At 50.0% G+C, this 26648-nt stretch overlaps 3 protein-coding genes across 4 annotated transcripts; 2 read left to right on the forward strand and 1 right to left on the reverse strand.

The window, feature by feature from the left end:
- Window positions 1–244: 244 nt before the first annotated feature.
- Window positions 245–10456, forward strand: CEP85 (centrosomal protein 85). Of its 2 annotated transcripts, XM_057403530.1 has the most exons (13): window positions 245–316; window positions 911–1063; window positions 3174–3901; window positions 4524–4657; window positions 5492–5609; window positions 5973–6158; window positions 6521–6673; window positions 6920–7074; window positions 7543–7663; window positions 8088–8138; window positions 8225–8332; window positions 9170–9398; window positions 9688–10456. In XM_057403530.1, the coding sequence occupies exons 1-13, from the start codon at window positions 262–264 to the stop codon at window positions 9849–9851; spliced, it is 2355 nt and encodes a 784-aa protein (XP_057259513.1). In that variant the 5' UTR covers window positions 245–261; the 3' UTR covers window positions 9852–10456. The 2 variants fall into 2 exon arrangements, with proteins under 2 accessions (XP_057259513.1, XP_057259515.1); XM_057403532.1 differs by lacking the exons at window positions 245–316; window positions 911–1063 and adding an exon at window positions 2588–2820.
- Window positions 10457–11966: 1510 nt separating this feature from the next.
- On the forward strand, window positions 11967–13852 carry SH3BGRL3 (SH3 domain binding glutamate rich protein like 3). The gene is made up of 3 exons (XM_057403560.1): window positions 11967–12113; window positions 12406–12573; window positions 12939–13852. The coding sequence occupies exons 1-3, from the start codon at window positions 12066–12068 to the stop codon at window positions 13002–13004; spliced, it is 282 nt and encodes a 93-aa protein (XP_057259543.1). The 5' UTR covers window positions 11967–12065; the 3' UTR covers window positions 13005–13852.
- Window positions 13853–14636: 784 nt separating this feature from the next.
- Window positions 14637–24904, reverse strand: UBXN11 (UBX domain protein 11). The gene is given in 14 exon segments (XM_057403562.1): window positions 14637–15540; window positions 16341–16487; window positions 17193–17266; window positions 17498–17601; window positions 18396–18516; window positions 19820–19897; window positions 20231–20448; window positions 21829–21940; window positions 22419–22495; window positions 23659–23713; window positions 24444–24538; window positions 24794–24824; window positions 24826–24855; window positions 24857–24904. Coding segments are annotated over 14 exon segments (1341 nt in total). The 5' UTR covers window positions 24890–24904; the 3' UTR covers window positions 14637–15374.
- Between the last annotated feature and the right edge of the window lie 1744 nt (window positions 24905–26648).

Raw genomic sequence — 26648 nt, forward strand, 5'->3', positions numbered from 1 at the left:
TTGCAAACAGGAACTCTGCTCATTTCTCAGGCATGAAGAAAACCTACAGTAACTGCAGGGGCTTTTTTTTAAGGCCTCTGTGCTGCGGGGATGAAGTAGAGACATTCTTGGGAGGAGATGCTCATTAAATGCGAAATACTGTGTTAATCTGAATGGAGAGTAACTGTTGTGTGTGTACCCCTTGGTTAGTGGGAACAGGGTCTGGTTTATACTGACTTAGTGATTTTGATGTATTGCTCTGTAGTTCACTGGACAGATAAGATGGCTGCTCTGGAGAAACAGCCAGACCTGAGGCTCCAGCAGAACAATCCACCGGGTAAGAATAGTCCTTTCTTTAAAGCCCTGCTGCTGTCGGATCCTGTTTCAGCTCCCCTGAGGAGACAGATGGCCTTGAGAAGAGTTCATTACCAGAAGCTTTCTATTTGAAAATGATGTCTTATTCCTGCCATGTGTGCTTGAGGAGAGAGTTGTTTGATAACAAACCTATCTCTTGATTGCTAAGTGATACATCTGGAAAAGTTATTACCAGTTAATGCAAAAATGTGCCTTTAATTCAACCAGTTTTACTGTGGGCCAATGTTGCTGCTCCTCTGTTTCATCTGAGTACCAGAGCATCAGCTGGGTGTAATATCACCAAGCTCATCAATGGGAATGTAATTTACTGCTTTTGCAGTCTGACTTCCATAACTAGATTGATTTTTTTTTTTTCAGTCTCCTGTTAATATTATTTGATTTCCATGTGTTTGCTGCCATTTCCTTTTGCAAAAGAGATTTCTTTAGCAACAGTATGGGGAGTCAAGCAAGGATGGGTTTAGGTAGAACGGGTAATTAGATATGGCTTAATTAGGTGTATTAAAAGGCTTTTCAGTCTGTTAGCTGAAACATAAATATTCCTGCTTTTTCTCTCCAGATCCCAGCACCAGTCAAAAGAGTCATTTCCTGGAGACTGACTGGAAAACACCCATGTTGTCTGTGAAGTTCCAGAGCCGTGTCAGCCGCAGTTCAAGTGTGGCCGACAGCGGGGATGGGGGCATTGGGACCTCCTGTTCAGACAGCACAGAAGGTGATGGTCAGCATGAGGTCACACAGGAGGAGAGTTTAAAGCATTAAATAGCCTGATATTACCGAACCCTAGAATGTAAAACTTGGGAGAGAGCAGAATCTGAAATGATGTTTGGGGACTATTTCAGAACCTCAGCACACAGATATGCTGACTGAAATACAAACAAATGATTAAGGGACTTGCTGTTTCTCTAAGCTGGTGTCTTCTAACTGTAGTGAGCATTTTGAACTGACTAAAAGAGCCACCCTATTGACTTGCTGGTTCATTCTGACCAAGTGGTCTATCAGCAAGCGCGATGTGTGATTTAAGAAGTAATTTATAGGTGCCTCTAGAGGCTTCAGGTCAGTGTGCCTAAGTGTCCTCAGTGTTAGCTGTGTACTGCTCACTGAAGAAGGCTGCAGCCTGTCCCTCAGCTGAGGTGTGTTCTGTGAAATTGCTTGTCCCAGCAATCCTTTCCACTTGTATCTTCATCCACAAAAGTGACATAAACCACTATTGATTCACTGACCCTTCTTTCAGCAGTGAGGCAGTTTGCTGTTTTCTTGAAAATAATATACTTTGCACATTCATGTATTTCACAAGCTGCATTGGCAGCCATAGATCTCAATAATGTGCGAGTTAAAATGAAGGTGTTTTAGAAGGTCTGACTTGTGGAAATATTGCTGGAAATGTTACTAGAGCCCATGTTTAAGTGTCCGCTTTAGTGCCTCTCTGGATAATAAAACATCCAGCTGCACATTCAAGGCAGGGGAGATAATGATGGCCCTTTCAGAAATGGCCCTTTGGAATGTTTGCTATGTGGTAGCCTTGTTTGTAAGAGCTGAGGCTGAATTTCTGCCTGTCAGGTCCATGTGTTGTTGTGACAAGCCTCAGCACACTGAAGGAACCGATTGCAGCATCTGCATGTGATGTGTTGCTCAGAGGGCTCGAGTTCCTCACAGTGATACTGGGATACAAATCCAGGGGCTGTAAAAGGAAATTGTCCTGTCCCTGCTGTTTGCTGAGGTGAATGTTCTTGTGACTGTTTGGTAGCAGGGTGTTCTGTGGAGTTCCAGGCACAGGCAATGAATGTCTGAGGGATTTCCCCCCTTCTCATTTTTTGAGGAGAGTACCTTGTGCCTTTACTGTGATATTTACCTGTAGCTTGATGGTCTTTGCAGAATCTGGTTTTGGTCCCGTTCAACTTGGAACCTTTTATTCCTTCCTGTAGCAATGCTTTGAGGCTACAAACAGGTGGAGGGTTGATGTTGCAGTCTTGAGGGTGGATTAAAGAAACATCATGAGGCGTGGGCCTTTAGCCAAACACATGAAGAAAACAAGTTTGTGTAGCTGGGAGAAACCTGGAATTACCACAGTATGCAGCATGTGGTGACCAGGAGGAGAACAGGGACTTTGCTGTTTGCCTTTCTCAGTTCTTGCTGTTGCTGTATTGAAATCTGAGAGTTGCTAAGAATAGCCCTGCACTTCCCCGTAGCCAGGTTTGGTGCCCGTCTGCCAGGACAGGCTCACGTTGGGGTGCGTGTGCCCAACTCTGTCTCATTTCCTGTGGCAATAAGGCACAGCCATTACTCTAGGAAAAGCTCTTTTGCTGCAGTGTCCTGGAGGAGTTCGAAGGTCAACTGCTGGTGACCCAGTGTTCAGCTATGTTTGAAGCTCATCATGGGCTTAGTGAAGGCTCCCGTTAGCTTTGGTCACGGTTCAGAGCCGCTGAGCTGTGGGACGGGCAGAACAGAATCGAGGTCTCAGTGCTCAGCTGAGTAAGTTCCAGCCTTTTTATTCAATTTAAAGGACTTGATTTCTAAACCTATAGAAAGATAACCTTATTGATTTAAGATTATACTGGAGTAGCTTAATAACAGGGGATTAAAAATGTCTGCTGAATTAAACTTGGATTCTTCCTGTGATATGGTGGTAGGAAAATGTCAGCAGGCTCCTGAAACTTGTAATGAGGGGGAACATTGGTGTGCCTTGGTCTTGCTGCTGCTTAGGAGGACATGTTCAGGGGGAAAAGAGTCAGGTTTTTAATTTCTTCTGGAACGCTCCTCAAAGGAATGGCTGTTCATGTTGGAATGTTTCGGGTTTGTAATCAGTGTTGTTCTTCTTTCCTCAGACTTTTGCAATTCCAGTAACGGTTCCTCATTCCAGCCCATCAAAGCCCAAGTGACCATCCCAACAGCCCACGTTATGCCTTCTACTTTGGGTGCCTCACCCTCCAAGCTGTGTCCTGCAGGAGACCAGAGCTGTTTACAGAATCCATCAAAACCTGCTATGCCAGGATCTGCTGCTTCTGAACACGCAGGGCTCATGAGGAATGGAGATTTTAATTCTGGGAAGTCTTCTCAGGTGCCACCCAGGGATCTCCTGCACCTCTACAGGACTTCAGGGGAAAATGGTCTTGAGCAACCCTGGCATCCTGTTTCGGATCACATGAGAGCAGAAGACACTTGGAAGTTTGACACCCCTGCCATCGAGCGCACCCTTAACCAGTCTCTCTTTCTGGATAATTTGTGCCCTGACCCTCTCCACAGGTTCCAGAAGTTCAGTCCGAACTCTGGGGCAGCTGAGGCAGGAAAGGACCATTATAAGGTGCTGCCAGAGAGTAAGCAAGCGGCGGGGGCTAATGGAGTCTGTGAGCCCCAGGATGGAGCGTGGCCAAGCACAAACAGACTGATGCCAACGGGACTCCCGGCCAACAATTTCTATTCAAAGCCTGTAAGTCCTCCATCTCGAGCATGGATGCAGGACAGCTGCACACTACACCCACATGAGAGGGTCTGTGAGCTCAGTGCTTGGAAACAGCAGCTGGACAAAGTGCGATTGCAAGTAGAGCAAATGCAGGTAAGGAGCTGCTTGTGTGAATGTATGAGTTTGAAACACTTCCTGTGTAGTCATGAATTGTTATTCCAGACTTATAAAGCAAGAGGGGAAAAAGTCTGCTGCTTCTCCCTGTCTTACACTGAAAGTCTGTTAATGATCTGTTTTTACAGCATATGGTGTCACAGGTATCATTTGACGTGCTGCTTATGGAGAGCAGCTCTGTATTAAGTTACAGCACTGCACAATGGATCAGATCAAGAGGGAAACATCCTGTCTGCTAGAAACTGAGGAAAAAGCATGCTAAGGTCTTCACTTCTACAATAACTGTATTCTGTATCTAGAGTTGGGAAATTCCTTTTTGGCTTAAAAAAGCTGCATAAAACTAAGATTTATTAGATGGAACCAGCTTGTTTATCCCACCAGCTGTACCCGAATGGAGACAAATTGTTTCCAGTGAGCTAAAATTATTTGTTAATCTCCAGTTGTGCTTGGGCAAAGTTACTTGTTCTTGGACATTGACAGGGACTGAAATAGCTCTGTCCTGGCATGCAGATGAGCACACAGGGCGCAAAATAGCTCTAGCAGCGTTGCAGTTACCTCTGTGGAGCACAGACCTCCTTCCTCATTTTGCCTTCTCTTTCAGTTACAAAATGGAGGTGCCTGCCACCATCCCTCCATGTATTCTCCTTCACTGCCTACTCCCGATCCAGCTCAGTGGATCAATATCCTGAACTCCAATGAAAACCTACTCAAGGAGAAAGAGCTCCTCATTGATAGGTGAGAGTTTGCTACTGATATGTGGTGTATGGGCTCCAGTGCATTGCCTTTTGGAAAGGGAGGGGTTTGAAAGTACCAAGGAAAGGTCCTGTCTCAGAGTTCCTCTTGTCCATCTGGGTCTCTTCTGTTGCAAAGAGCAGTATGATGACCTTTGAGAAGAACATATATTTTTCATGAGCTCTCCTCCCCCTCCTCTTGGAATTAGGATGATGATCCTGAAGGGATCAAATAAATCAATTTTGGTTATGATTCTCTATGCTTTATAAAGGATAAAGATTTCTGTTCACATCATGATTATCTGGAATGTCAAAACTGCTGCCTTTTTGCTTGAGGATTTCCTTGGAGCTCTTAGCTTTATTTTAAATTAGCTCTTTGTGAATTTGGGCTGTCAAGCACATTTCTCATACCTAATGCCATGGTCCATAAGCTTTTGGAAAAAGTAAGTCCTAATAAAAACTACCTTCAGCATTTGGGCTGTAAATATTGTTTCTGGTTGTTCATTTGGAGTTCTGTCACTCACACAAGCTCTACAACCAAGCCAGATCCTCCACAGCATGGAAGGCTTGTGTGTTTTATCTATAATTGTTGCTGGGAGTTGCTTTGAAGGGAGGGAGGAAAAGTTAATACCAATTCTAAGAAACTTTGAAATGGATGTCACAGTATCATAGACTCTTCCAGATCGTTTCTCTGCAGGTCAGTTCTGAGTTGCAGAGTTGTCTTTCTGGTCTGCTTGTCCCTGTATGGAGCATTAGAGTTGCGGTGGCACTGTTCATGCTGTATTGCTCTCTGCTGTGTGTTTGAGGACAGTGTATTACCAGTTGTTGCTTTTTACAGGCAAAGACAACACATCTCACAGTTGGAGCAGAAGGTCAGGGAAAGTGAACTACAGGTTCACAGTGCCCTGCTTGGCTGCCCAGCAACCTATGGAGATGTCTACATGTTGAGAATGCAGGTAAGCAGATGCAGCAGGGGGTCAGTAAGAAATTGGTATTGAATCCAATGGCCTTATCACTTCTTATTAGGTGTTCCCTGAGTAGAAGAGCTATGCAGAATAAAGTGATCCTTTGTATGGGATCCCTATTACCTGTCTTTCAAGCCCTTATTACCAATCTTTCAAGATTTCAAGCCCTGAAGTCTTATGGTTTGTTTAGAAGCTCTGCTAGTGATGCAAAGGCCTGATGGCACTGACATGCTGTTTCAGATACTGCAGTGTATAAAATGGCCTGACTGATGTTTGGGGTTTGGGGGGGGGGGGGCTGAGAACACAGCTCTGAGGCAGCACAGATGCTTAATACCAGCTTGGCTCTCTTTGCAGGAGCTGCAGCGGGAGAATACATTTCTTCGAGCACAGTTCACAGAGAAGACTGAATCCCTCAGTAAGGAGAAGATTGAATTGGAGAGAAAACTGGCTGCTGCAGAGGTGGATGCAAAGCTTATAAGGGAGTCACTGAAGGAAACTATGCAGAAACATGCAGAGGAGTTAAAAAAACAGGAAGAAAGGGTATGATCCCATTGCTCTCAAGATTGGAAGGTGGTTTTGCTTTGAGAAACTGAAAGTCCATGTAGTGCGAAGATGAAAGCTTTTTGTGGGCATGGTCATAGCAGGTATTTTCTGGTCTCCTTGTGGAGTACTTTGGATTGTAAGCAAAAGCCCTTTCTCCTGCAGTTAGAAGGATTTCAGTACCTCGTCTTTTAACCAGAGAGGAGGCCTGTCTTTAGCTAGATGAGCAGAAATACTGCTGAGTTAAGGTGATCTTGTGTTTTGGTGTTTAGTGCTGTACAAAAAGGTAAATGAGGCTTACATAGGACTGAAGAATGGATAAGAAATTATATAAACTGAACTTTTTATAACTGTCCCTGCAGGTAAAGGGAAGAGACAAACACATTAATAACCTTAAAAAGAAATGCCAGAAGGAATCTGAACAGAACAGAGAGAGACAACAGAGAATTGAGACCCTGGAACGATATTTGGCTGATCTACCAACCCTTGAGGACCACCAGAAACAGAGTCAGAAGGTAAAACTTCTGTTGAGTTGTGATGATAGCTCTTCACATACTTGCTCAGGTGACTTCTCTACAGCTGCAGTGCAGCTGCACAAGTAAAGTTGTGGTCTAATCTTTTTGGAGGAGGAATGTTCTGAGCTATAACTAAGAATTGCCACATAGGTACTAAAAATGGACATTGCAGATGTAGTTGAAGCATGCTGTGTGTGGTAAAACCCCTGGGAGGTCTCTAGAATGTTCTGATGGCCTTTGTTGCAGCTGAAGGAATCTGAACTGAAGAGTACTGCTATGCAAGAAACAGTGCTGGCACTGGAAACAGAGCTTGGAGATGTCCGGGCTGCTTTCAGGGAGCAAGAGGTGCAGCTGGAAACCCAAAAACACAAGGAGCTGGAGCTTCTTTCTACTGTGCGCAGGTAAAAGTCAGGAGGATTCTAATAGCACTGAAGTAATTGCTGCACAAGGGCTGTGATGATTCAGCACAGCCACTGTCCCTCCTGTCAGAACCTGGTTACCATGGCCGTGTGATGATTATGTGAGTGCTTGCTAAAACTGTGTTTAAATTCTGTGTGCCAGCAACGGAGGGTGGGAGCAGAACCACATGCTGAAAGAAAGGGGGCCCCTATTCTGTTACCTGGGCTTGTTTGTGTCCTCAGGTTATTGCTCTTGTCAACCATAACTCCTGGCAAAACGGACCTCTTTAGTCTGCAATTGTTGTGTCTGCAAATGTGCCAATATTATGGGTAGGGCTGTGTCCAAGGAAGGGAGAATTCTGTCATAGCCCTGGCAACACTGACACCTGAGATGAAAATCATTTGCCCCCTCATAGTGAGGGAGACACCCTAAATAAAGCTGGTTTTCCCATGGTGTTCTGCCAATTGCAGCTTGCAGGACAAGGTGCAGCAGTGTGTGAAGAATGCAGAGAGAGGAGCCTCTGCCCAGGATGGGGAGAGACAGAAGATAGAAAATGACTCTCTGAAGAAAGAATGTGACCGCCTCAGGAAGGTAACAGTGTCCCAGCTGGGAATCTCACCTTTTCCTTTCCACTGAGTCACACCGGGCACTAAAAATGAAATTGGGGACTTTTGCAGTCACTGTTGTACTGAAGCAGCAGTTCCTAGAATTCCAGGCTGAGTGGTTTTAGAAGCTGTTCTTGCTGTGATAACTGCTTTCCTGCACTTAACACTGGAGACAAGTTGCAGAATGTAGAAGAAAACCACATGAATGCAACTTGTCCAGTCTTGTATTTAGCTGATACTTCTAATGGTGCCTTTCATCGGGGAATCCACTACTAACAGAAGCAGTGATTAAAGCAGTAAATGGATGGGAAAAGGGGGGAGAGGGGAGATGCTCTCTTACTGCAGGAGAAATCCTGGTGGAATTACTGAGTTTGTGTGGCCAGTTCTGATGCTTCTGCTTTTGATTCCAGATTGTGGACAAACAGCAGAAGAAGGCAGAGCAGTTGTCCTTGCAAGTAAAGGTGAGAGGTGACTGTGGAGGGACCTAGAACTCGAGAATCTGCTGTGATGTGAGTTAGACTCACTACTTACCCATGGTCTGTTCCAGAACCTGGAAGAACAGGTGACCCAGGAAGAGGGGACAAGCCAAGCTCTGAAAGAGGAGGCGGTGAGAAGAGAGAATGCACTGCAGCAGCTCCGGGCCGCTGTGAAAGAGGTCAGCAGGAGTGCTGAGTGCCTGAGTGTACCAGCTGAATGAACAACAAATTGTCTTTTAGCTAGGCCCTTAATTTGCAGTCAGCAACATAACCTCTCCTGCTTCCTGCTAGTCAGTTGCTCCGAAAGGAGCTTTCCTCTGTTAAAAAGCAGGAGGAGAAACCCAGTTCCTGCCTTGGGTTTGAGTTTGCCAGCTGGGGGCAGCATGGCAGTGAGCAGGACTCCCACCTGGCCCACAGCCGTGGTTCAAGGGCAGGGCTGAGCCCTACTCTCAAACCTGAAGGAAGCCAAGCACAGTGGCAGCCCTTGAGGGAAGGGTTGGGGTGAGCAACTGGTGAACAACCTCCTGGCAGCTTATTTTGTTGCATCATGCCCCAGGAGGGATAGTGCAGTGTCATGGGGTGCTTCCTGTCTGAGCCAGGAAAGCTGAACGCTCACACCTTAGAATAGAATCATAGAATCAGCCAGGTTGGAAAAGACCTTTAAGATCATCAAGTCCAACCATTATCCCAGCACTGCCAAAGGCCACCACTGAACCAGGGCACTAAGTGTCTCATCTGTATGTTGGTTTTTTTTTTTTAACACTTCCAGGGATGGTGATTCCACTACTGCCCTAGGAAGCCTGTTCCAATGCCTGATCACTGTCTAGGTGAAGAATTTTCCCCTAGACCTTATGACACTGACTCTTGCTTATCTGGCAAGAGTCTGGAGGGCTTGATATAAACCAGCTTCTCCTGCCTTCAGTGCTCCCATCATCATCGAGCACTTGTGTTAAGTTGTTCTAAGTGTACTAGTTCTAACCCAGGTCACCACTAACCTGCTGTGCCCATTTGTTCAGCTCTCAGTGCAGAACCAGGATCTCATTGAGAAGAACCTGACCCTTCAGGAACGGCTCCGTCAGGCAGAGCTAACAACCCAGCCACTGCCTGCTGAGACAGCCCGCCTGGCCCAGGACCTGCACAGTGAGCTGGCCAGTTGCCTGCAGGATTTGCAGTCTGTCTACAGCATTGTCACTCAGAGGGCTCAGGGCAAGGATCCCAACCTCTCTCTGCTCCTGGGCATTCGCTGTAAGTATGTGGAGTGATGACAGAGCAAACCCCTCAGGTCCTGTGCTGTGGCAGAATTAAACTTGTGTGTAATATAGCACTTCTATAATACAGAAGAGGTTCTCATCTTTCTAGGGTTCTGAACCTTCTTTCTGTGGTTAGCCAGCTCTGAAGGTGCATGCTGTAAGAACTAAATGTTAAGTAGCACCTCTTGTGTAAACCTGCATTGTTTTTTCTGCCTCACTCGCAAATGTGTGTGATCTTTGGTCACTATTACATGTTGAGGTGACTCCCTTCTCTGACTCCACAGCTGTGCAGTACTCTGCTAAGGAGAAGGATGACTTACTGAGCCCTGATGGACTTGCAAAGAAACTGGTGGAGGTAAAACAGCTTCACAAAGAGGTGGAGGACTTAAGGACGGCAATATCTGACAGATACGCTCAGGACATGGGAGACAACTGCATCACTCAGTAAAGAATTACTCCCAAAGTAAGACAGAAAACCAGGACTTGAAACTCTCAGGAGTCTAGAGCTCCTACAACTCAAAACCTATTCAGCACTTTACCATCCCTTTGCTCGGGTACAAGATGTGTGACTTATCCAATCCATGAGAATCCAGGGGGTTTGTTTGCCAGAAGTGTTCAGCTGCTGAACTGGAATCGTTCAGGTCTTTGGTGTCAGGCTTTGCAGTAGCTTTGATCTTGTGGAATGTGTTTATGCTGTGTTTGCTGGAGCTGGTGTGGTCTCTGATGCTGGGAGATGAATTCTGAATTGCCTTCCAGGCATGTCAAATGCTGAACATGCAAATGTGACAGTTAAAATGATCACTAAAAGGAAATGTATGCCCTGATTTTCCTGATAAATTCTCTGTGAAGATCCTGTGTGACTAGGAAGACTAGAGGATTATTGGGGTGTTCAGGGACTATTTGTGGAGCAGGACCCGTTTTCCTCAGGTAAACACATCTGGAGTCTTTCAGTAGTCAAGACGAGTTGGGGAATAAAGCAACACTAAAGGAAGACTCTGAAAATGCTCCCCCTGGGCACTGATACCCCAGAAGCCTTAAGCCTTTTATCCCCCCCCCCCCCCCCCTCCCCCCCAATAGCACTCTGGATATGATTCAGGCTGCAGAGGAAGCAGATTGCTGAAGTGCCTTAATGAGAAACCTCCTGTCCCCATGCTAATGCATCTGCTGGCAAGGGGAGAAACTGCTGTTTCTCGTAGCAGCCTCTAGAACCATCCAGAGGCTCTGCACTCCGGGTGACCTGCCCAGGGCAGTTGGGATGTGCACCTCTGCTTGGCCCTCAGCTTGCTAGGGAGAAAGCCATTCTGGTCCTACCATGGCAGGATGGCACAGCTGGATCTGAAAGCTCTTCCTGCTGCCTGCAAGGCAGTGACCACTTGGGTTTTGTTGTAGCCATGCCCCTTGATGTCTGGGAACTCCCTGCTCTTCTGCTAAATAATGGGATTTCTAAATAAATCTGTATGGGATGTGATCTGCTTTATCACAACCCTCATTAACCTAGTGACAACTCCACAGCACTTGCTTGTGCCAATGCTGTGGTGCTGTGGGTGGAACTTACTTGGTTTTCAGCTTGAGTTAAGAGCAGTATAGTCAGTCAGCTGTACTGCAGGAGAGAAAATACTGCTGAAACTTCTGTTGGTTGTTTCTTGGTTCATGTTGGGGCTGCAGGCCCTAGGTTTGGGAGAAATGCATTGGTGTTCCTCTTTTTTTCTTTAAGACCAAATCTGTTTTGTTCTTAGTTCTTTGTTTGGCCACCATGGGTGATGGTGGCAGGGAGGTGGTTAGTTTGCTGTCCTGAGCTACCCCCTGCATGGTACAGGGAGAGAGCATGGTGGTGTCTGCCCTGTTCTGTCTGCATCAGGTGTATTACGTTTCAGACTGTTTCTGTTCCCAGGATGCTGCTGCCATGTACTGAGCTAAATGTGGGCCAAGACTGTTTCCTAAGGTCGTTTGTCCTAGCTGCTGGGAGCTCTCTAGGCACTGGGGTGCAGAGCAGCACCAGCTGCGAGTCGCTCTCTCCCTAGGGTGCTGTTTGGCCCGATCCCCTTTCCCCAGTGTAGGGTGCAAGATCTAATTCCCAGGTGTTGTGCGGGGACACAATTGCCCTCTGTGCAATGAGGTCGTGGCTGAAACCAGCTCAGTTGATGCTCGGAGCCTTCTGCCTGGCAGTGTCCCAGCAGCTGGGGGACCCAGGGTTGCGTGTTCCTCTCTCCTCCTCCTGCAGACTGGACCCGTGTGGCAGGTGGTGACCGTCTGCTGTACACGGCTGCTGCTCTCTGTGCAGGGGAAACTCGGGGCCTCTTCTTTATAGAGCACCCCAGAGAGGGGCAGCAGGACCGCATTCTCACCCCGTCTGCCTGTTTGCCTGCGTCTCCCCCATCGCGTCGGGCGCTGTGTATTTCTACCGGCCTTTGTCTCGCCCGCTTGTTTGTACTGAGTGTTTTGAGTATAAAATAAAGCTGCTCTGCTCCACCCGTGCGAACCAGTCCTGCTCCGGGGGCGGTGCGGCGGTGGCTCCCCGGGGCCGGGCCCCGCCGATGCCGCATGCCCGGGCCCGTCGGCCCCATTGGTCCCCGCAGTCACATGCAGGGCGGCGGCGGGGCCGCCCGTTCCCTTCCTCCCTCCCTCCGCCAGGCTGAGCGCAGGGAGCGGCCGCGATCGCAGCATGAGCACCCTCAAGGTTTACAGCACCTCGGTGACCGGCTCCCGGGAGGTGAGCGGCGGCCCGGGCTCCGCTGGGGCAGGGCTGCGCGTCCGGGGCCCCTCTTCCCTGGGGTGGGCGTCTCTGAGCCATCCCTGGAGTCCCCTCCCCTGCTCTCGCTGCACCGGATCCATCCCTCCGCGCTGGGTGTCCCCCTTCACCCCACGCAGGGCCGAGCCCCGCGGCCGGGTGCGGTCTGGATCCAGGAGCGCTTGCAGAGTGCGGCTGGCACGCTGGGGTGCGTGCCCGCCCTTCGGGCTCCTCTCCAGCTCCTCATAACCTGCCTTTCCCGCCCGGCTTCCAGATCAAATCCCAACAGAGCGAAGTAACCCGAATCCTCGATGGGAAAAACATCAAGTACGAGCTGGTGGATATCTCCCAGGACAACGCTCTGCGGGAGGAGATGAGGGCAAAGGCTGGTAACCCCAAAGCCATCCCGCCCCAGATCGTCAACGGAGACCACTACTGTGGGGTGAGGTTTGTGCTCAGCACCGTGGAGGTTGGGTGGTGGTGGGCACAGTCCAGTCCCCTCCTTTTTGCTACAGATGGTGTTAAGATGCCTTTCAGAAAGCATTTCTTGTGAGGCACAAGGACAAGGTGCTGCCAGGGTCAACGGAGCACGGTGCCTTGTGAAAAAGGGGTCCTGGGCAGGGGGACTTGGGGTGCGGGTGGGCAGCGGGGCTGTGCTGTGTGGGGCTGTCCTCATGTCACCCTGTCATTCTCCACACAACTGATGGCATCAGTGCCGTGAGCTGGTTTGCACTGTGTGCTCAGGGGATGGGGGTGAGCAGCCCCCTTGCTCTTGCCTGGTGAGTGACTTGTGACTTTTCCCTGCAGGATTATGAGCTCTTTGTGGAAGCAGTAGAGCAAAACACCCTGCAGGAGTTCCTGAAGTTGGCCTGAGCCCCGGGCTCCCCTTTCGTCCTGGACTCTACCTGCATCCCTGAGCACCCTCATCTCCAACCACCTTCACTTCCAGGTTGTCAGCGCTGTCCTGGCACCACGACCTATATCCCAGCACAGGGAAACCCATGACCAAAACTACTCATTGCAGCTGCCTGCGATTCCCTCCTGCCTAACCCTGGTATCATCTCAGAGGGATCCAAAGAAAGTCTGACGCTCGCTGCGCATGGCCTGTGAGCAAAGCTGGGCCTGGCTCACGGCAGCTTCCAGTGCCTCTGTACACAGCAAAGCCTCTGGGGCTGTGTGAAGTGCAGCCATCTGTCAGCCCTCGCCTCTGCAGGGAGAGCTTCTGCTTCAGGAGGGAAGGGCTTAGGGTTGATGTTACTTCCCACTTGTCCCAGTTGCTGTTAAATTGTAAACCCTGCTGCCTCACTTCCCTTTTTTATTTTACTTTTGTTTAATTCATCTCAACTGCACAGATTATGGCAACTAAGTCCTTTTTTTGGGGGGTTGTCTTAATTTAATGCAAAAATGCTGCACAGAACTGGGGTCTGAGCATCCACCAGAGGGGCCCAGGGCTGGGGTGAAGGCTGGAGCTGCTCAGCAGGCTGCATGGGGGGATGGATGGACCTAGAGGTGGGACCTGTGCTGCTCTGGTGCCAGGGCTCCCTGGTGAGCGTTAATGGCTCAGGGCTGCTCCAGCACAGCTGATGCTCGGTTGTCTTATCTTTCCTCTTTAAGTTGGCTTTTGTTGCAACCTGGACCAAGTGCATTTTTTTTTCCTGCCAAAAAGGAAGTTTATAACCAGTGTTGTCTTTCAAGATGCTATTAAATGTTACTGTACCTTTCATGTCGGTACTGGTGGGTTTCTTTTAAATCTGGTTTTATTTTGACTACAGGTTAAACGTCGCCCTACGTAATGATTCTGAGTCATTTCCAGCTCAGAGAAGCCGAGTCAGTTGTACTCACTGATGCAGCCTGACACAAAGATCTTAACACCTTAGTTCTCTGCTGCTAATCAGAGGCTCACAGGACTTGTCTGAATATCCTACAGCACGGTAGTGACAGGTACCTCTCTCAAGTGTTCTTTTCTACATGGTGAGAGCAGCAGCCCAGAGGAGAACAGCTTCAGTCGGGCACAAAGATGACCTGGTTGATTACATACCAGTGTGTAGAGGGGCAGTGGAAAAGGCTGCCCTGTAGGAGAGTCCTTGTATGCTCCTGTATCTGCTATAGATGAAAAAGGAAGGAAACTAACTTGGAGCTGTGGGGATTGAGTCATGGGGAACCTGTGGAGGCTGCTGCTTTGGAGGAGTGGAGCTTCCTGTACTTGAGTTGTGCAGGGTCTGGCTCTGGTTGGAGTGGTCTGGGAAGAGCCCTGTGTATCCTGCCCCCTCCCACAGGAGCTGTGCCCTTGAAATGTAATGGGACTGGAAACTGCATCTGAAATCAGTGGTTTTATGGGACTTTTGAGGGCTGGGTCTCTGCTGAGAGGGAACCAGTCAGGAGGTGCTGCCTCATGCAAGTGGGAGTGTTGTCAACTGGGAGTCAAGTGGGAGCTTGTCACAGCTGAAAAGGGAAGAATGTGCCTGGAAAAGGGCCTGCAGAGCACAGCCCCAGCCCACGGGAGAGGGAGGAAGATGCTTTATTCATGCTTCAGGGAAGCAGCAACGGGATTATGCTCTTCTCCAATGACACGGTGTCCTGTTGCAGCATCCAGCCCATGGCTGCAGCAGGGAGGGAGGGAGCCAGGCTGGCAGCTCGGTGTGGCTGTGAGCCGGGGCCCTGCCGGAGCTGGGGGCTGTCCAAGGGAAGGAGTTGTTCACGCACAGGAAACCCAGCAGCAGGATCTCCTGGCTGAGCCGAGCCTGGCTCAGACCCAGCCTTGCAACGGCTCAAAGCCTCTTGGTTCAGCTTCGCCAGGGACCATATAACTGAGCCTGTTTATCTCGTGGTGTAAGCACAGGTGAAATCGCTGGGGAGCAGCTGTGTGTGGAAAGCAAACTGACCCTGGCTGTTTGTCTGTCCTGCTGCGGTAGACAATCCCTGAGCTAAGCCACTGTCCAGGACCAGTGTAAAGCTGGTGGCCTTCCCTGGGCTGGCATCAGCCTGTGTAACCCTTCAGTAGAGATGAGGAAACTGGGCTTTGGTCTGAGCTGACTGAAATGCCCCTGCATTAGGAGCCCAGTGGTCTTGGGGAAGAGCATCCACCCACTGCCTCTGAGCACTTCTCTCTGTCCCAGGTAACAGCACAATGAAACTAAGTCTGGAAAGTCACCCCTCTGCTCTTCCCAGCCAGGGGAGGTTATAACACAGCTAAAGGTGCAAGGCAGCTCCTTCCTCTTGCAGAATTTGGGTGAGCAGCTCTTGCTAGGAGTTAAGCTGTTTGCAGCCCTCTTGCTGGTAGGGGTCTCTTCTCTGCAGCAGTAAGCAGGCGTTGGGGGTCAGGCCGCATTCCTGCAGGCTCTGTGAGTTGTCCGTGTACACCCTCTGGGGAAAGGTACTGATGATCTCATACGAGTCGGAGTCTCCACCCCTAGGAAAGAACAGCACAGCTTTTCCTACAGGCAGGATCCCCAAGGTTTTGAGGGATCCTCTGGCTGATCCAGCTGTGGTTATGAAAGGAGGAGAGACCATTTCATAAGCACAAGCTGAGCAGAAAAAAGGGCTTCCTGCCCAAAATGCAACAGCCAGGCAGAGTGGCCATTCCAAGCTGCACAGCTGCGGTAGGAAAGAGGGTTTTGCATCCCAACAGCAATGAGCTCATCCTGGGCTCAGGCTGCAGCCAGGCCTATGGCCGGCAACAGGAGTGGGAAGAGGGGAGAGCAGAGGGGTTCCCCAGCTATCTGGAATTGTCCCCAAAGAGGTGTGAGAGCCCTTAGGCAGCATTGAATCCATTGGGATATAGAGCTGGCTGAGCAAAGTGGGGTGTTTATCCAGCAGCAGATCCATCAGCCAAACTGAAGGCTGCAGCTCAGCTTCCAGGTTGCACCACCACATTGGGAATGGTGGGAATAGTTGGCTGGAAGCAGGCAAAAGCAGGGATGGACCTGGGTCAAGTGGCAACTCTGAGAGAACTGAAGAGGTTTATCTGTGCCTGTGTTAGCTTTTTGGCAAGGGTGGGTATTAAATACTTTGAGCTGAGTGTGACCCTGGCAGTGCTGCCTAGAGAGCATCTCAGGGGGTGCCGGCAGCTCCTGGGGCTGTAACCCTCAGCCCTGCTCAGCTAGGGCTGATGTCTTTGAAGCACAGCTCCAGGGCCTTCAGCAGCAGCTGGGAAACCTTCCCTAGGGCTCTATGGAGCTGGGTAAGGAGGGGAGCAAGCCCTAGGCCTACCTGGCATGGGCGAGGTGCTGGCGCAGGTCCCCGATGGTCTCTGTGAACAGCATCTTTACGATGTAAGTCTGCTCCCCGCTCTCTGATTTGATGCGGAGAGTGCAGACACCAGGGGCAGGAGCTTCAACCTCTTCAGTCACCTTCACCCTGGAGGTGAGAGAACCTCATCAATTGAGGAGCGAGTGCTGCGCTGGTGGCAGAGCCTGGGTCACCTCAACAGGGTGCTTCACGTCTGGGAATGTCCTTGAGATGACTGCGTGCGAGCAGACCAGTCACAGAGCAAACCACTGCTTTGCTTTCCCTGCCTAAAGGTGCCTTGAGAAGAGGGTTGTTGACGTTTTTCAGCTCTTTCATTTTAGATCAGGCTGTCTGGTAAGTTCCTTGCCCTACTTCTTTGGTTAAAAATAATCTGCTTGGGTTTTTTTTTCATTCTCTATTTGGGTCTTGTCTTGCCAGAAGACTGAGTGGAAAAGTGCTGTTTGTGTGACCTCCCACTTGGGCATCGTTCTCCTGGCAGCATTCTCCCGTTTAACTTGATCACAAACAGCTTCTTAGATGGTTTCAAACTCTGAGGCCTTGGTTTGCTGTTGAGAAAGCTATTTCACAGCAGGAAGTAGCAGTCTGAACAACAGAAGCTTTTTGTTGGAGCTGTAAAAGATGGCAAGTTTGCCGTGAACAATTCAGTGGTCTTCCCAAAAGATCAACCTTCACCTTTCTTTCTATTTCTAAGGTGTAAAAGGGACAACTCCATTTACTTCCTTAACTGAAACCCCTGAAAGAAACCCACAGTGTTGAGGAGGAAGTAGGAAATAACAGGAGGAAGATGAGAGCCTGACAGGGCAGGGGCCGTGCCTGTACCTCTCCAGGGCAGGCAGCCTGGGTGTCTCCACTAGGATCTCTTTGCTGCTGCGCACCCCTTCAGAGGCCTGAAAGCAAAGCAGGTGAGTGTCACTACTGCCTGCTCTGCACAGAGAGCAGCCAGAGCCAGGAGAAGGTGCCAGGGTGCCATGTGTGCTCTAGTGGAGCCTCTCTGGGAGGAGGAGGTTATGCAGAGCTCAGAGAGGCCCAAGGGAACGGGTGCTGGCGCTGTGTAGGGTGATGAGCCCATGGAATCGCTCCTGGCACCTTCTTTAAGTGTTTGGGGGATCTGCTCGTACCTGCTGTGCTGCTCTGGCTGAGTTGTGGGCACCAGTTGCCTCTTCTGTGTGTTTCAAGGGCCTGGAAAGCTCATTGAGAAGCTGCTCCAAGGAGATTTTGGGACCTGGTGAAGCAGGGAGGAGAATTGTCCATGTGTGACCTTTTTGACAAACAGTTTGCCCTCAGAACAGGCTGGGTTTGCGATGATAGAGCACAACAGCAGACAGGGAGAGCTCTGACCTCCCTTAGCCATGCTGGGGCTGGCTCAGTCTCCCTCATTGAAGCTTGTCCCACTTTGTGACCCATTAAATGTTCCACTGTCAACCTCAGCAGTGAGCAACTGTGCAGCCTGTGCAGCACACAGCTGGGATGCACAACAGGTTGAAACCTGGTTAGTCCTGCTGTGAACAGGGAAAACCGAAACTATGTCAGGTTTTAGACTTGGAAAACGTCCCATCTCATGAGGGTGTATTTGTAGGTGTCTGTTCCCTTTTCTGTGGTGGCAATGGACAGTTATGTTTTCTTTACAACTCGGATAAAGGAAACATTTAGCAGAGCTTCTGTCTGTGAGTGCCTTGAGATGAGCAAGCAAGTAGTACAGTTTTGTATAAACAGGAAGATGTTGCTGATGGGCACTGCACGTGTTTGGGTTGTTCAGTTACACATGCACAAACCCACTCTTTTCTGTCTGTACGACTTGACTGCATTTGGTGTAAGCCCTGCCAGGTATTGCTTACAGACTTCTGGAATCTAGAAGCAAAATGAGGAATCTGGGACCTGACCTTATGTCCCATATTCTCTTATGAAAGCCTGAAGAGGAATCATCCCATATTCAGTATAGTCGAAGATCAGTCTGGCCTGAAGATGTCCACCTTTACAGAATGAGCTTGTAGGAGAACCAAAGGTTTAAGAATTTACCTGGGATCTGGGTGGTTTCCTGCACCTCACGTGATTTTGAATGGCCAACCACTTGGCCATGACCAGGAAAGCTCCCTGGAGGGTGTTTCTCCTGAAATACCATGTCCCTTCTGTCAGTGACCTGTTAAATTAAGACCAGCTGCCATAAGCAGATCTTAACAGTTGGACAAGTTTGTTCTCACTGCATCAAAGAGCAATAAACCACAGCAATGGCAACCAAGAGTTGTAAACCCCAGGTGAAACCATGACAGCTGCTTCTGATCAAATGAAATGCATTTTCAGTTCCTATAGGCTCTGTTAACAAAGCACATCCTTGTGTATCCCCCAGGTTCCTGGGATGGGCCACCCAGACTGCAGGGCAATTGTTCATTCAGCTCCACAGGCACACCAGTTGTAAGAAATGTGCTTGGACCTGACCTTTTCCCACCTGCAAAGGCTCTGCAGGTGGAAGGTGCTGTGGAAGCAGCAGGCTGGGCTTGGAGAGGGATCTGGCTGTGAGAGGCTGCAGTGGGGACTGTCAGGTGGCTCTAATGAACCAAGGCAGGCAGAATGCACCCAGCAGTGGGGCAGGCTGTGTAAATACCAGCTCTGTCTGTCTGGGTTCCACTTCTGTTCCTCTTACATTGGCTGAACAAACCACAGGTGGGTGCACTCTCTGTGTGTGTGTTTACTGCAGATTACTGTAGTGTCCTGTGGCTTCCAGACGCACCAGCTATGCATGGATTATAGGGAGCCACAGCCCCAAGAGCTTTGCACAATCCTTACTCCAGCTGACTTTCTACCTACCACACCTACAGCTCACCCTGCCTGTCCTGACCTCATCCTTGCCCTGCTTTCTTCGTGGCAGAGGGGAGGTGCACCCCTCTGGTTAGACGCACGTGAAGACCTAGATTAGAGTCCTCTGAGGCTCTCTGCCTGCTTCCTGCCTGAAAAGGTGGCCTTGGCTTTTTGCCATTTCTGAGAAATCAAAAAGTGGGACCTAAAAGAACCTCAGGTGGCCAAATCCATTGAAATTGTAGCAAAAGAAACTCTCCAACATCCTCCTTGATGGATCCTTGCTCAATCTTGTTTTAAAAGCTTTCCCATGGGAACTAGTTGAGAGCTTTTCTCCTTTGTTACACAGCTCTTCACATGCACGTGCTGCTTCTCTGCTACAGAGCCTGCTTTGCTCTCAGAAGTCTTGTTCTGAGTCAAGATTCACTGAGGCAGAGCAACCATTGAGTCTTGATGCAGAAACCCTCACTCACTTCCTGTAACAGCTCTGGCAGGTGTGTTCCCAGCCACCCTTTCCTTGAGACGTGCACGCACAGAGTTAATCTTGATGTATGTAGTCTTACTGCCTCCAGAAACCTCAAACTGAACTTGCTGTGGGGAGCATCCAGCAGACTGCTGAGAAAACCTGAACAAGTTCTGCACTCCTTTACCTGCAATGGGATGCCATCAGGGTAACGCATCTGCAGCTCCGAAGGGAAATAGCCATCCATAATATCCTGTAGGCATTGCTGAAACAAAATGAGAGTTTGTGGGCATACCTCAGGCTTTGTTTATCTCATGGCTGATACATTCCTTCTGGGCTGTTCCTATTTGTGGTGTTATTGTTGTGCAGAAAAGTCTACATAAAAGACCCAGAATCTCATCTCTTAAAAACTACCCCACAAAGACATGCTAGCCTTTAAAGAGATGCAGGTTTGAAGCTGGTGATCTCTGTTAGATGCTCCTCTTTAGGACTGAGATGAGCTCACAAGTCTTATTTCTATCCGTTCCCTTTCCTGCTGCTTAGTGAACACTATAGCAGAATGGCTCTAAGTCTAATTCCCCTACAGACCCTTCCATACCTGTGTGGATGGGTCCTCATAGGGCCGAAAGGGTCCGTTGAACATGACAATCCCATTCTGATACAGTGTGAGAGGGAGGGGTTCTGGCTGCCTGAGCCGAGCTCCCCCAGGCTTGTGCTCAATGTGAGAGATGCCCTCTCCAGCCAGCAAGTTCAGATCCTTCACCTTCTCCAAGAGTAAATCAAAATCAATGTGGTGCTGGGGAACAACTGCTTCACCTGCGGCAGAGGGACCAGAGTTACAGGGGGAAGGGGACACCAGCTCAGCAGCTTTCAGCTCTGTGTGAGTTTGAGGTGTGTTTGAGCCCTGACACTGTGGGGTGTCTCTGCTCCCTCTCCATGCTTTGCCTTTCACGCTTTCACTAAGTGTGGTGCAACACTGAGCTGCTGTGGTACAACAGTGCCAGGTTTGCATGGGTGTGTGTGCAAAACCACAGGGGCAGGGCAGCAGGGAAACAGCCCTTTGCTACCAGCTAATATAACTCCAGATGCAGGCAGCTCTTTAGAGACCATGCTCAGCTCCTTGCCTGGTTGTAATTTCCAAAGTGTTTTGCTGTCCCTTGATGTGGTGCTGTAAAATACACAGTGAAGAACAGAACTGGTTGGGTTAAGTGGGATGGATAAAGGGATCAGGGCAGACTCCCTGGGGAAATGCCAGTGTAAACAGGGGCAGGTGCTTGCTGCTTGCCACCTGCAGGTTGCTCTCTCTTGCTGGTCTGCTGCTGAGGATGTTTATCTGGGTGCTGGGGGAGGGTGGAGAAGTAAGAGTGGTGATGGGACAGAAGAATGATATCAGAGGAGAGGAAATAAGAGAGGGTGAAGCCTTTGGTGGTTTGTGTTCTGCTTTTTTACAATCTGATAAAGGAGGGCTAGGGAATAGTCCTTAAAAAGCATGAGCTGAAAACAGTGAAAATCCCTACTGCTTCCCCCCTTTTCTCCCCTCCTGCATGTGAGGGAGGGAAGGATTAGTTCGCTGATATTTGCATAGCAGTTAGGAAGTAGCATTGGCTCTACAGCCCAAGTATTCTTTTTTCTCCCCCTCTTTTACCACTTCCTAAGAAGCCATTGCCAAATATGCTTGGACCCCATCCTCCACAATCAGGTCTCTATTAAACTGCTCATGTGTTGGCTGGGAGGAAAGGCAAACAATACTCTCTGATGGAGCCAGACAATATGGGTAGGTTACTACAGCTACAATATACACAAAGTGTCTCATTCCATTTTCCACCCACTTTATGTGTTATTGGAGCAATCAAGCTTCAAACATTCAGGGTATGTGACCTCTGCAGGAAGCAGCTGCTTTGAGGGTCTCCTTCCAAAGGGCTGAGCCATTGGGTTCTCTCCTCATCCCCTAAATGAGGCTTACAAAATACAGATGTATAAAACACCAATGTTCTGCCTGGCTTAGCTCCTGTTCAATGGCTCTGTGTCTCTGTCCCTGAGATGGGCTGAGGTGAAGACCTCAGCACAGGATCACAGATTCTGAAGATGCAAATTCTGGGTCTTTGCTGCTTATCTACTCTGGGGAGTATCACACCTTCTATAAGCATGCAGTGGGAGTTAGGATAACTGCTTCAGCGAGGAGTGCTGGTGCTTTACCTGGCTTCCAGAAGCTCCTTCCTGGCAGCTCTTCATCCTTGAGCAATTCTACATCTTCCAGTTCTTCAGGTCTCTCTCCAACCCAAATCAGACCATAGTCACTTAGAAACTGCTGTGAGGAAAGCACAAGGCAGTGTTGTAGACCAGAGCTTCAGAGAACTAGAAATGGGAGCCTGAGGGTGGTCAGCTGAGATCATGAGAAGCAGAAGGGGAGGTGAAAGAAGTTTGTCTTGGGGTTCTTTGGCCCTGGCAGGGGCCAGTAGTTGTAGCAGCTCTATTAGTAGTAGGCAAAAGGGAGAATGAAAGCATCTGTAGTGCCACAGTAGTCTCCCAGGGCTGTGGTAGCTGCAATGAGTATTTCTACAGCCCTAGAAATCAAAATGAAGAGGCTTGCAGGAGGCACAGATGTTTGGGTATCATTTCCTGCTGCCCTGTATCTCCCATCCAACTTGTTCTTTGTTTTCAGAGGGCTGAGGTGGTGAATTGTGGTGATCAGAGTGGCAGCTTGAAAAAGCCTGAGCAGCCTGGGACTGCAGTGATCTCAAACCAGAGGTGCAGATGGCTTAGGGCAAGTGAAGCAGGTGTCTCACCTCCATCTGCCAGACCTGGAGCTGCAGCTGAAGGCACCTAATTTCCAGTTCCTCTGTTGTGAATGAGTCAGAAGGGTCTGAAAAGGAAGTCTTGGTTTTAATATGTACAACCTTAAAGAAGAGCTATAGATAACCTGTGTCACACAGCATGGATGCCCCAGCAGTACCTGACTACCCGTTACTAAAGTCCATCAGACACAGGAGCTGAACATGAACTCTGCATGCTGGTCCCTGACAATTCAACCTGCAGCAGTTTGAAGATGCTGCCAGACTAAAGTAGTTGTGGATGGTAGTGGTGAAGCTTTCTGCTGCAGGAGGTTGACATGAGTGGTGCTGTTGGCAAGTAAACAATGAGAATTGCTCTGCTTGCTTGGTCTTAAGGGACCTATTAAGAAAATTAGCAGGTGTCCACTGAAGCTGGGTTGGGAAACCTGGGCTGAATGGCTAGGACAATGCACAATGAGGTATAAAACACATACTTGTGGTTTGACAGGCATATTTGTGTTCTCTGCTCAGGAAATTGAGAGCTTACTCCAGCTTTATGCTTACAAGGTAGGTCAGCCATTGTAGGAAACGTGTCTGGGCTCAGCTGGAGAAGCTGCTGGATTCCAAGGAACTGAATGGGGGAAAAGACCTTCAGTGACTCACTCACAGCTGGCCTCAATCTGAAGTTAGGCTGCCTCCCAGGACAAGGGAGCCTGGGCTGGAATCCTCCCTGAGATCCCAAGCAGAGTTTTGTGTTTGCTCAGCTGTGAGTAGCTCTGGTTTCCAGCCTGTTTGAACCCTGCAGTATTTACTGGTTTGTTTTGGGTGTTTTCCTGTGTGGTTGATTTATGCTCATGGAAACTTAGCAAGCCACAGAAAATAGGTCAGGAAATAGTGTTTTGCACTGCACCGGAAGAGCTGAGCAGTGGATCCTAGAATGGTTTGAGTTGGAAGGGACCTTAAAGCTCATCCAGTTCCAACCCTCTGCCATGGGCAGAAACAGCTTCCACTAGAGCAGGTTGCTCCAAGCCCCGTCCAACCTGGACTTGATGTGGGTATAAAGTGTGGATCTGCTTTGGCAGAAGGCACCACGTCTGTGTAACTGATACCACTCACTGAAGAAGCTCTTGGGCTATTAAGGTAAGGATGGCTCAGAGAGGAGGTCTCCACTGCTCTGCTGCAGTGCCAGGAGCTCTGTACTCTCACACAGGTAGGAGCAAGGGTAGTATTCTACCAAGGGTAGAATAATCTTTACCTTCTTCTTTCTGAAGGGTCTTCATCTTCTCTTCAAGCTCAGCAATCCTCCTATCCTTCAGGACCAGAGCAGATAATGATCTTATTTAGTTCCTTGGCCTTCAGGACCTCGAGGCACAGTTTGCACAATTAGTCCTGGCTAGGTGAGTCAGTGGTGCACATCCTCTCACCCCATTCAGAGAGAGGCAGAGTAAGGGTCAGAAAGGCTGTACCACCTCACAAATTAGACTCAAATGGGGTGTGGGATATAAATACACTGCTCCACGAATAGGTGAGGGAACACTGACCTATCTCCCCCTCCTTCATCTGCACAAGAGCTGTAGGGAAACACCCAGGCTCCTGCTCCCAGCTTCCTGCTCAGGCTCCTGCTCTGACCTATAGGAAGTAGCTAATCTAGAAACGAAACCAGCACCTCTGCAGCCACCTCTTTAAAACCAAACACAAAAGGGTATTTACTGGAAGCTGCAGTCATGCAGAGGGCTCTGCCCCAGGCTGGCTCTGCTGTATGAGCAGCTGTTGTCTTGGAAAGCAAAAGGAAAATGCAGGGCTGAAGTCAAAGAGCTGATCCCAGTGACAGGGTGCTCATGTCATCACTTGGGACTGTTCATTCTCCCAACCCAAGGACCAACGCAATTGCTCTGGGGCTTTGAAAAGGCTTGTTTGTGTAACAGAGCAGGCTGCCGATGAACTTGGTTCAGGCAAACTAGGTCTGAGAGGTGTACTGCTCCTGTGGCATTGCCATCAAAGCAGGGCACAAAACAGGCTCAGTAAGGGTAGTAATTTTACCTTCAGTTGGATTTCTTGTGCCTGCTCTGCTATTTTTTGTTCCAACAGAATGATTTTTTGCATCGGGGAGGAGTGGAGCTCCGTGTCAGCGTGAGCTGTGTCTGAAAGCACAAATCTGTTATTTAATCCTCTGCACCACAGGGGACCCCATGCAAGAACTCCTGTTCTGCCAGAGCAGGGAGGACAAGGGTCCCTTTGGGGGGTACTGGGTAGGAATTCCTTAGGGAGATGGCTGTATCACTGACAGTGTATGTGACGGCGGGGGAATTAGCCCTGGCCTGGGGTATTGAGCCCCCCAGACTGTCACTGAGAGACTGTGATGGCCCAGAAACCCCTGATCATTGAGGGACTTTTACCCTGTGTGTTCTTTTCCAGTGTTGTCTCCTTCGAGCACGAGGGGAGGATGCCTTGCTCTGGATTCTCTGTCCTAGGAGGCAGGCTGGCATCCTCTGAAGAGAGGCACAAGGAGCACAAAGGAAAGAAAACAGGGCAGTGTTTCAGCTGCAACTTCTTCACAAGCAGGTAAAGGAATACTGGGGTTATGCTGAGGGGAGGAGAGGGCAGGAGAAAGCAGGGTGGCCCATTCAATCCAATAGGCGCTCCCAACCTAGTGAGTGTAAGTGGGAGCTTGTTATGAGCCAGGACCCAAGGGAAGGTGCAATCTCGGCAGGTGGAAAGGGTGAACACGAAATGGGGCTTGTAGAAAGAGACTGTCACTGGTGTAGAGCATCCTGCCTGCACCAAGTGGTAATATTGAGCTCTTCTAACCAAGAGCCCAACACCCTGGGATTAACAGAAGCTTCACTGGCAGTGGAAAGGGAGATTTTGCTCTAAGATGTAGTAGGAAGGATGTGACCTAAACTAGAGCTGTAAAAATAGATGAGGCTTTAATGTGCTCTAGGTCTTGCTGAGGATGTGGAAACCTTTTGTTTCTTATCTGATTTTGGACGTGTGTAGGAGAAAAAGAGCTACAGCCATTGAAGAACATGTAGGATGGCAAGAAAAGCCTCCCCAGTGGAAGCAATGAACTTGGCCAGCCCTGTATGAGGGGATAACATGTAAAATAAAGCCCAGCTTCAGGAACTTCGGGAGGATTTGCTCAATGGGGTAACTTTTTGGAGTTCAAAAGGCGCTGTTGCCGCTGGAGAGAGCAGCTTTGCTCTGCCTCAACCAGAGACCTGACCGCCCCATACCCCTGGCACCCGCTGGGGATCGATGCCGGCCCGGAGGCAGCAGGTAAGGAACTGCTGGGAGGGGAGTTCTGTTCATGCCGGTGCCATTTCTGATCCTGTCACCGCCATGTGCAGCCCTGTGGGGCCCAGAAGGCCGGTAGGAAGGATCGCTAGCAAAAATGGTCTCAAAATGACGTGGGTGCCCAGGTGCTGGGGGGGTCCCCAAACCTCGGGGGTGCCCCCCCGCTTCTCCCGCGCCTCCGCAGCACTCACCCGCCGCCGCCATCTTGTTTACAGGCGGTTGCCACGGCGACGGAGGGCCGCTGCGATTGGCTCAGCCTTGGTCACGTGGAGGGCGAGGCAGCACGGGGACTACACATCCCAGCATGCACCGCTCTGCTCCCCCCCCCCGGCTGACAGCTCGGGGCTCCTCCGCCCCCCCCGTGCCCGGGCCTGGAGCAGGGGCAGGCCCCGGGGGATGCCCCCTCTGAGGGGGGGACCCGGAGCGCTCCGAACGCTCCCAGGGCCGGGGCCGGACCTCGCTCCCCTCCCTCAGCCCCCCCTGCACGCCCTTGGCCTCAGCCCGCAGGGACAAGCGCGGCAGGGCCTGGCCCGGGGCACCGCTCGCTGTGCACGCTCGGGTTCCAGCGCCCGCTGCTCCGGGCGCTGCTCGCTTCCCCGCCCGCTGGTTTCGCCTCGCTGGTGCTGCCCACCAGGTCCGTGCTGCTCCAGAGAGCTCAGCCTCCCCCGGGGGAGGGAGCAGGCCCGTTTGTAGCACCTGGGTGGCTGCTCCTGAGGCTCCCTTTGGTGTGTGCATGATGTGCAAAGGCAACGGAATCGGGTGAAGCTCTGCAGCAGTGGAGCCTACCCCTCTGCACTGTGATGTGCTTCAGCAACGCAGAACCCGGCAGCAGCCAGATGAGCCTGGCACATTTCACTACCTAATGTCAAACCATCTTAAAATAACCAGATCCCGTCTGTTTCCTGCTGCTGTGGGTGAGGGAGCTCCGAGACCTGCTCATGAGGAGATGGA

The sequence above is a fragment of the Pezoporus wallicus genome, unplaced genomic scaffold (assembly GCF_028554395.1).
Source record: "Pezoporus wallicus isolate ANWC-B61680 ecotype Strahan unplaced genomic scaffold, APGP_CSIRO_Pwel_v1 contig_8232, whole genome shotgun sequence".
NCBI lineage: Eukaryota > Metazoa > Chordata > Aves > Psittaciformes > Psittacidae > Pezoporus > Pezoporus wallicus.

Coding starts and splice junctions, on each gene's coding strand:
- CEP85 (XM_057403530.1), top strand. CDS start 262: ATGGCTGCTCTGGAGAAACAGCCAGACCTGAGGCTCCAGCAGAACAAT. Junction 1,064..3,173: donor CTGTTCAGACAGCACAGAAG/GTGATGGTCAGC, acceptor TTCTTTCCTCAG/ACTTTTGCAATTCCAGTAAC. Junction 7,664..8,087: donor AATGTGACCGCCTCAGGAAG/GTAACAGTGTCC, acceptor TTTTGATTCCAG/ATTGTGGACAAACAGCAGAA.
- SH3BGRL3 (XM_057403560.1), top strand. CDS start 12,066: ATGAGCACCCTCAAGGTTTACAGCACCTCGGTGACCGGCTCCCGGGAG. Junction 12,114..12,405: donor CGGTGACCGGCTCCCGGGAG/GTGAGCGGCGGC, acceptor CCCGGCTTCCAG/ATCAAATCCCAACAGAGCGA. Junction 12,574..12,938: donor ACGGAGACCACTACTGTGGG/GTGAGGTTTGTG, acceptor TTTTCCCTGCAG/GATTATGAGCTCTTTGTGGA.